Below are 7,206 nucleotides of genomic sequence, written 5' to 3' on the forward strand. Positions count from 1 at the left end.
GAACCGAACCGGACTCAGAGAGGCTCCGCTCCGTCGGAACCAGACGTTAGAACCGGACCATGGTCCAGCGGGACATCCAGCAGCAGCAGCGGGACCTCCAGCATCATGGCGGCCGCAGCGGGCTGAGCGGCCGCAGCGAGCCCGAGCAGAGCGCGCTGCGGCCGGCCTCAGCCTGCAGCCTCACACCGCTGGTCACGCCGGCTTCAGCAGCGGCTTCGGGGGACTGGTGCAAGACGGCCAGCGGCCACATCAAGCGGCCGATGAACGCCTTCATGGTCTGGTCCAAGATCGAGAGGCGGAAGATCATGGAGCAGGCGCCGGACATGCACAACGCGGAGATCTCCAAGCGGCTCGGGAAGCGCTGGAAGATGCTGAAGGACGCGGAGAAGATCCCGTTCATCCGGGAGGCGGAGCGGCTGCGGCTCAAGCACATGGCCGACTACCCGGACTACAAGTACCGGCCCAAGAAGAAGCCCAAGACGGACGGCTGCGCGTTTCCTCCCGCTGCTGCTGCTGCTGCTGCTGCTGCGGGGGGGAAACCAGCCGCTCAGTCCCCGGAGAAACACACGGTCCAAGGCTCAAGGTTCGTTTTTTATTTACAAATCATTTTAAAATACAAATTCAATTCACAATATACAGTATGATTTTGTAAAAAAAAAAAAAAAAAAAAAATCTGCGGTTTATGAACGGAGCCCAGAGAGATGAAAAACAATTTAAGAGTTAATTTGCAAAAGCAGATTAACTCCAGGTGATATCAGTCAAACCGAAGTTGATATCCTTTTTTATTTACAAATCATTTTAAAATACAAAATACAAATTCAATTCACAATATACAGTAGTAGACATCATCTTGTAATATCAGGTCAAACCAAAGTTGAGTGGCTTGGACCAAGGAGGAGATGAGACGTACAAAAACAGATTTATTGAAAGCAACACCATGTAAAGAATAATTCAAAAGCATCAGCTCAATTTTGTCAAAATGGCACTTGATCTGCTTTTGCAAATGAACTCTTCAATTCCTATTTCTACCTAAAATCTAGCTCTGAGCAGCTCACGGCTCTGCTCCGCCGTTCTAAAAATGGCTTGCTTTCTACCTAAAATCTAACCTGACCCTTACTACCATCTAATTCCAATTCCATAAGTAAAAAGAGTTTATGGTTTAACCCATGCAGGTACAAGACCCAGACCACCACCACCACCACGGCTGCAAGGAAATGCTCCAAGTTGAAGCCCAACAAGACGGAGGGAAGAGCCCGGACCCAGCACCAGGACCCCCGGTACCGGTACGTGTTGACCAGCAGCTTCAAAGCCACAAAGCTCGTGAAACGGGAGTTCACCGACGACGAGGAGGAGGAAGAGGAGGATGATGATGATGAAGATGATGAGGAGTCAGAGGAGGAAGAGGAGGAGCTGGAGCTGAAAGCCGAAGAGGAGGAGGTTCTGGTCTCGGCCGAACCGTCGTCGTCGTCCGGGCGACGGCTCTTCTACAGCTTCAAGAACATCACACGGCAGGGAACCATACATGTAAATATCTACATCCAGTACCTGATGCCTGTATAGTCTACCTGCCAACGATGAGTACCCGGAAATGCTGAGTACCCCAAAGTTTTATGTTAGAAATATATAGTATGGGTCCCCAGTATTCAGAAACTGCCGGATGCTAACTTATATATATTGGGCAATTAGCATAATTGACCTAATTAGCATAAATTAGCATAATTGCCTATATGGGCAATATTTCAACCAAATTGACTTGGCTGATCTGGGCAATATTGGAGTGGTTTTAGGGGTTATTGATGATGCTGAATCCGTTTCTGACATTTTCAAAATTCAAAATGGCTGTCTAAACCGATGACCAGATTTTGAAATCCATCAAAATCGGCCCACTGGCGGTTAAAATCTGGTCACTTCCGGTTTAGACAGCCATTTTGAATTTTGAAAATGTCAGAAATGGATTCAGCATCATCAATAACCCCTAAAACCACTCCAATATTGCCCAGATCAGCCAAGTCAATTTTGTTGAAATATTGCCCACATAGGCAATTATGCAAATTTATGCTAATTATGTCTGTTATGCTAATTGCCCAATATATATAAGTTAGCATCCGGCAGTTTCTGAATACTGGGGACCCATACTATATATTTCTAACATAAAACTTTGGGGTACTCAACATTTCCAGGTTCACAATGGGGCCCTATGGGCTGGCAAGTAGACTAATACATAAACAACCATGCATGCCATCTATAGACCTTTTCAGAGAGTATAAACAAATACAGGTGTTACCAAGGATACTAATTAAGGCTCCATTCCATTTAGTGTACCAGAGCGTTTTCTAATGAGCCACACCTCTCTTTGTTTATACTCTCTGAAAAGGTCTATACACATACTGTACACATACGCATACATACGTTGCTAGGAATTCTGGGCCCCCTTAAAGAATACTAAAGTGGGCCCCTCCCCCTAACTTTTCCTTTTTTTTTCTTAGACTACGTATGTATTATCGTTTTTTATTTAGCCTTCTTTGTTTTGATGCTAATGCAGCATTACACTGCAAAAACTCATGTATCTTAGCAAGAATATTTGTCTTATTTCTAGTCAAAACAAATCTCATTCTACTTAAAATAAGACTCATCATATTAAAAGCAGCTTGTTTTTAGACACTTTTTACTTCTTTCAAGCAGATTTTCACTTGGAATAAGTAGAAAAATCTGATAGTGGAGCAAGTTTTTCTTCCTTATTACAAGCACAAAAAACTTGCTTTCACTGGCAGATTTTTCTACTTAACCCTCTAAAGACGAGTGTTTTACAAAACATTAAACAACTTCTGAACCGTTTATGATAGAGACGAGCTGTAAACTGTATCTGAATCGTGTGGTTTTCTGCTTTCCGAGGGTCCCTGAATGGTGCCTCTGTGACAAGAAGGGACCGTATAGGGTAGGGCTGGGCGATATGGCAAAAAACGTTATCACGATATGTTTTTCCATATTGATCGATTCTCGATATCGTCTCGATATGTATTTTTTGCTGCCGCTGCCAGTTCAAGCAGCATCCTGACTGAATCCTGAAGAAACCAGGAAGGAAAGGAGCCTGTTTGAGCTCAGGAAGTAGTGGAGCTGTGCATAAAGCCTATTTATTGATCTGACTCGGTAACCACGAGCGCAGTTCACGTCAACTCAGGTGATCTGCAGGTTGTTGTTTCACTTCACCGCTCCGACGCGACGCGACGCTCCGTGTGTGTGCGCGCGGCGCTGACAGAGAGAGAGGGAGGGAGAGAGGCTGTCGGCGCATACTGTGAGTGGATTTGACTCCGCGCGCACTGTCCGGACTTTTGCGGTTTCATAGGCAAGCATACAGTATCACATTTGAAACAGATTGAGTCCGCGCGGTCATAAAAATTGAGCTTTGCACGGAAGGGACCGGCGGACGCCCGCTTTGGGTCCTCGTCTGCCTCGAGTGCGCGCGGACATCCGCGGAGTCAAATACGCCGGAGTATGTGGGGGCCTGAGCCTAGCGCATGTTCTTCACACTGTACATGAGCAAACAGACATGTTACCGCAGAATAAACGTCACAAGCAGCTCCGTGTTTCCTCCACTTTCTGACCGTGGTAGGCTATCATCAGGTTGCTCTGACTCCACACTGACAGGCTTCTTTAGCCGGGACAGACGAACTGATGCTCCACACGTTCACAATCGCTTCAGTTGCCATCGGCTCCACCTCCACTCATTTCCTCCCTCTTTTACAACTTTCACTTTATCACAGCTTGGGATCAATAAAGTATATCTATCTATCTATCCATCTTATCCTTCCTCCCTTTAGCTGCAGCAGCTCAAACAAGCTCTGCATGCTCAGGACAGGAGGCGGAGTATCAGACGGAAGTGTGGCCGGCTGCTGTCGCGCATATTTACTTTCATGTGATATCGAGGAATAGGGCCATAGCTTATTATCGAAATCGTTCAAAGATTTATCGCGATCCCGTATCGAGATCGTTATATCGCCCAGCCCTAGTATAGGGTGCGTGTGATCACGTGGTACGGGAACAGACGCTAACCTAGCATAGCATCGATGCTAATCCGAATGTAGCATCAATGCTAAACAGAACGTAGCATCGGCGCTAAACCGAATTTATCATCGGCACTTGCACAAGTTTTACAAAACATCAACAACAAAAATAAAACCTCCAGAACCGTTTATGATGAAGACGAGCTGTAAAAAAGCATCTGAATGGCGGGATTCTCTGCTTTCCGAGGGTCCTTGAATGTTTCCTCTACAACAATAACAACGGACCTCCTCTCCTCTAGCGCTGCTGCTGTGGCTCAGCTGGAAATGAAACGCTCTACTCGCCATAAAAACATAAAAATAAGTACTTTCTGTTTTGTTTTCTTAAAATATTTATTCACCACGATGTAGTAGGGAGTTCAAAGTACCAGAATCACACAACATATCAAAATCGTGGAAATAGTAGCTACTTTTTCACCTATTTTGGCTGTTTGCCACAATCGAACGTCCGCGACATCCGACGGGTTTTCCCAGGCCGCCACACATATTATCAAATTAAATTACTTTTTCCAATTTTCTTGGTTTGAAATAGAATGTGCAGTGTCCCCAATGCAGTTGTGTTCCTCAAAATACAATTTATTTGAAGAATTTTGAGGTTTACTCACCTTTTTAAACACACTGCTATTAATATGAACATAACTGTATAGTATCTCTCCAGAATGGTGTTTTTAAACTTTTTTTTTTTTAGGGAACGGGATCGGGATCGTCCATCATCCCGCCCCCCCTCTCCCCGGCCTCCTCCTCCTCCTCCTCCTGCTGCAGCGGGGAGGACCAGGACCAGGACCGGGACTTGGACCAGGACCAGGACCAGGACCGCGATCTGGACCTGGACGACCTGTTGGCCTCATCCGGTTTCCTCCACCACCACCACGCCACCGGGAAGAAGAGGAAGAACCTGAGTCTTTCTCTGTCTCTAGTGGATCAGAACCAGGACCGGGATCGGGATCGGGATCGGGATTTGGACCTGGACTGGTGCGGCGGCAGCGAGGGAAGCCTCGGCTCCCACTTCGAGTTCCCGGACTACTGCACGCCGGAGCTCAGCGAGATGATCGCTGGGAACTGGTCCGAGCTGGTCTTCACCTACTGAGGGAAAAGGGAGGAAGCTGCTGAGGGATGGGCTGGTCGGACCGGACCAGACCGGACTGGACCGAACCGGACCGGACTGAACTGTATATGGTACTTCAGCAAAAAAAGAAAAAGAAAAGGAACTAAAAGGATAGTTAGTTCACCCAAAATTGAATTTTCACTAATTATCTCCTCCCCCTCATGTGGACTAAGGGCTGGGAGAAGTTTCAGAGTCCTCCGTGGCTTCTCTGAGTTACAGGGGGTCTCGGCGTAGCAGTGCATGTCCATATGACGGTTGCAAATGGATACCAACTGTCTTCGTAACAAAAAGACACACGAAAAAAACATCCAGATACCTCCATGCTGCTCGTATGTAATGTCCGTCTTGTATTGAAGCCCCGAAATGCGAAATTGCCCCGAAAAAAATTAAATAAGTCTATATTTCAAGCTTGTTTTGTAGCGGAAGCTTCTCGAAGCTCCTCTTCTAGCTTCCACTACAAAACAAGCTTGAAATATAGACTTATTTAATTTTTTTCGGGGCAATTTCGCATTTCGGGGCTTCAATACAAGACGGACATTACGACTTATTTAATTTATATGGACATGCAGTGCTGCACGGAGGACTCTGAAACTTCTCCCAGCCCTTATTAGTCCACATGAGGGGGAGTATAGATAATGAGTGAGAAATTTCAATTTTGGGGTGAACTATCCCTCAAATTCACCTCCATCAGGGTTTTATGGATATTTTTCTTTTCAGTTGCTCGGGTCTGGACCAGGACCAGGACCAGGACCCAGAAATGACTCTAAAACACTAAGACCACCACCAGGATTTAAGACTCTTTATTTTTTTACTTTTTGCTTCTCAGAACCAGGACTGGGACTGTGTGACTGATCCAGTTTGTTTTGTATTTGGGAGGTTTTGGGAGGTTTTGGGTTAGAAACCGGAAGTGAGCAGCTTTTTTGATATCAGACCAGACAAACCTCATCTTTTTAAGAGACCAGAAGTAAAAAAAAAAGTAAAGAAAAAAACTATTTTCAGGCTTATTTTTGTACAGTCAAAGGGAATGTCACAGTTTCAGGCACTTCTATTCTATTTCTCCTTCTTTTTCTTCTTTTTCTACCACTTTTCATTCAGACTGTTGATGATTTCTTATTATTTTTATATATTATTCTAATTATTCTAATTATTATGGTTTGTTCCTGAGCATGTTGAGGGTTCAGATGCCTTGCAGCAGCAGCAGCAGCAGCAGCAGTTGTTTTAATGCGTGTACAGACAGGAAGTGAGACGCCGTCCAGCCGTTGTGTATATGTTTGTAAGATAGTTAAAAGTTTAGACTTTATGTAAATGAGTGTGAGTGAGTCTCTGACAGGAAGAGACGCTGCATTTCTGTTCATGGTTTTTTATTTTTTTATATATTTTTTTATATACTATATATATACAGTGTATATATAAACAAAATCATCAGCGGCACATCTTTTTTTTTTGTTTTTGCTCATTATTTTTGTGCAATATTAGAAAAAAAAAAAAAAAAGGAAAAAAAGAGGAAAAACATAAAATAAAGGAGCATCACGCGTTTTTTTGTAGCAGCAGAGGAGACAGAGTTGACGTGTCCTCCATGATGATGATGATGATGATGAAGTCTGTTTGTCCACCACTGAATAAATCAGCTGGAACTGAACTGAGCCGCCCGTCTGCCGTCTGTCTGTGATTATTGGTTATTGCACAACATAAAAAGATTTTTGAGCGGATTTTTTGAAAAAAAAATCGATTTAAAAACCGTCCAGTATTGTGATCGATTTTTTTCTCCCACCAGTGATCGGTTGCACCGCACCAACACACTCATCTAGGTGTTTGTTGTTGTTTCAGAATCTGCAGGATTCCAGTTTCCCCGCAGACAGGAAGTGGTCACGCACCTCGTTTTGAACCACTTCCTGGTCCGACGGCATTCCTCATTTCCATCTCTGATAACGACTGCGGTCTGGAACCAACTCAAAAACTACTACTACTACTGAGTCTGTGAAACTTTGTCCGTATATATCCACCACTTTATTTTCCCATGATCCATTGCGTCACACCACAAGG

General features: G+C 44.7%; 1 protein-coding gene across 1 annotated transcript; it reads left to right on the forward strand.

Annotated features, from left to right (window-relative positions):
* The first annotated feature begins 226 nt into the window (after window positions 1-226).
* sox11b (SRY-box transcription factor 11b) lies at window positions 227-5,145 on the forward strand. Its single transcript, XM_085770320.1, has 3 exons — window positions 227-583; window positions 1,212-1,524; window positions 4,747-5,145. Exons 1-3 carry the CDS (start codon window positions 261-263, stop codon window positions 5,143-5,145), a joined length of 1,035 nt encoding a protein of 344 aa, XP_085626446.1. The 5' UTR covers window positions 227-260.
* Window positions 5,146-7,206: the final 2,061 nt, after the last annotated feature.

This window comes from Trachurus japonicus, chromosome 24 (assembly GCF_045865225.1).
Source record: "Trachurus japonicus isolate A0001 chromosome 24, Traja_1.0".
Lineage (NCBI taxonomy): Eukaryota > Metazoa > Chordata > Actinopteri > Carangiformes > Carangidae > Trachurus > Trachurus japonicus.

What these genes read in the sequence shown, in the direction of transcription:
- sox11b (XM_085770320.1), top strand. Translation starts at nt 261, where the DNA reads ATGAACGCCTTCATGGTCTGGTCCAAGATCGAGAGGCGGAAGATCATG. An exon ending in CACACGGTCCAAGGCTCAAG is followed by an intron (nt 584 to 1,211) that starts GTTCGTTTTTTA and finishes CACGGCTGCAAG; the next exon opens with GAAATGCTCCAAGTTGAAGC. An exon ending in CACGGCAGGGAACCATACAT is followed by an intron (nt 1,525 to 4,746) that starts GTAAATATCTAC and finishes TTTTTTTTTTAG; the next exon opens with GGAACGGGATCGGGATCGTC.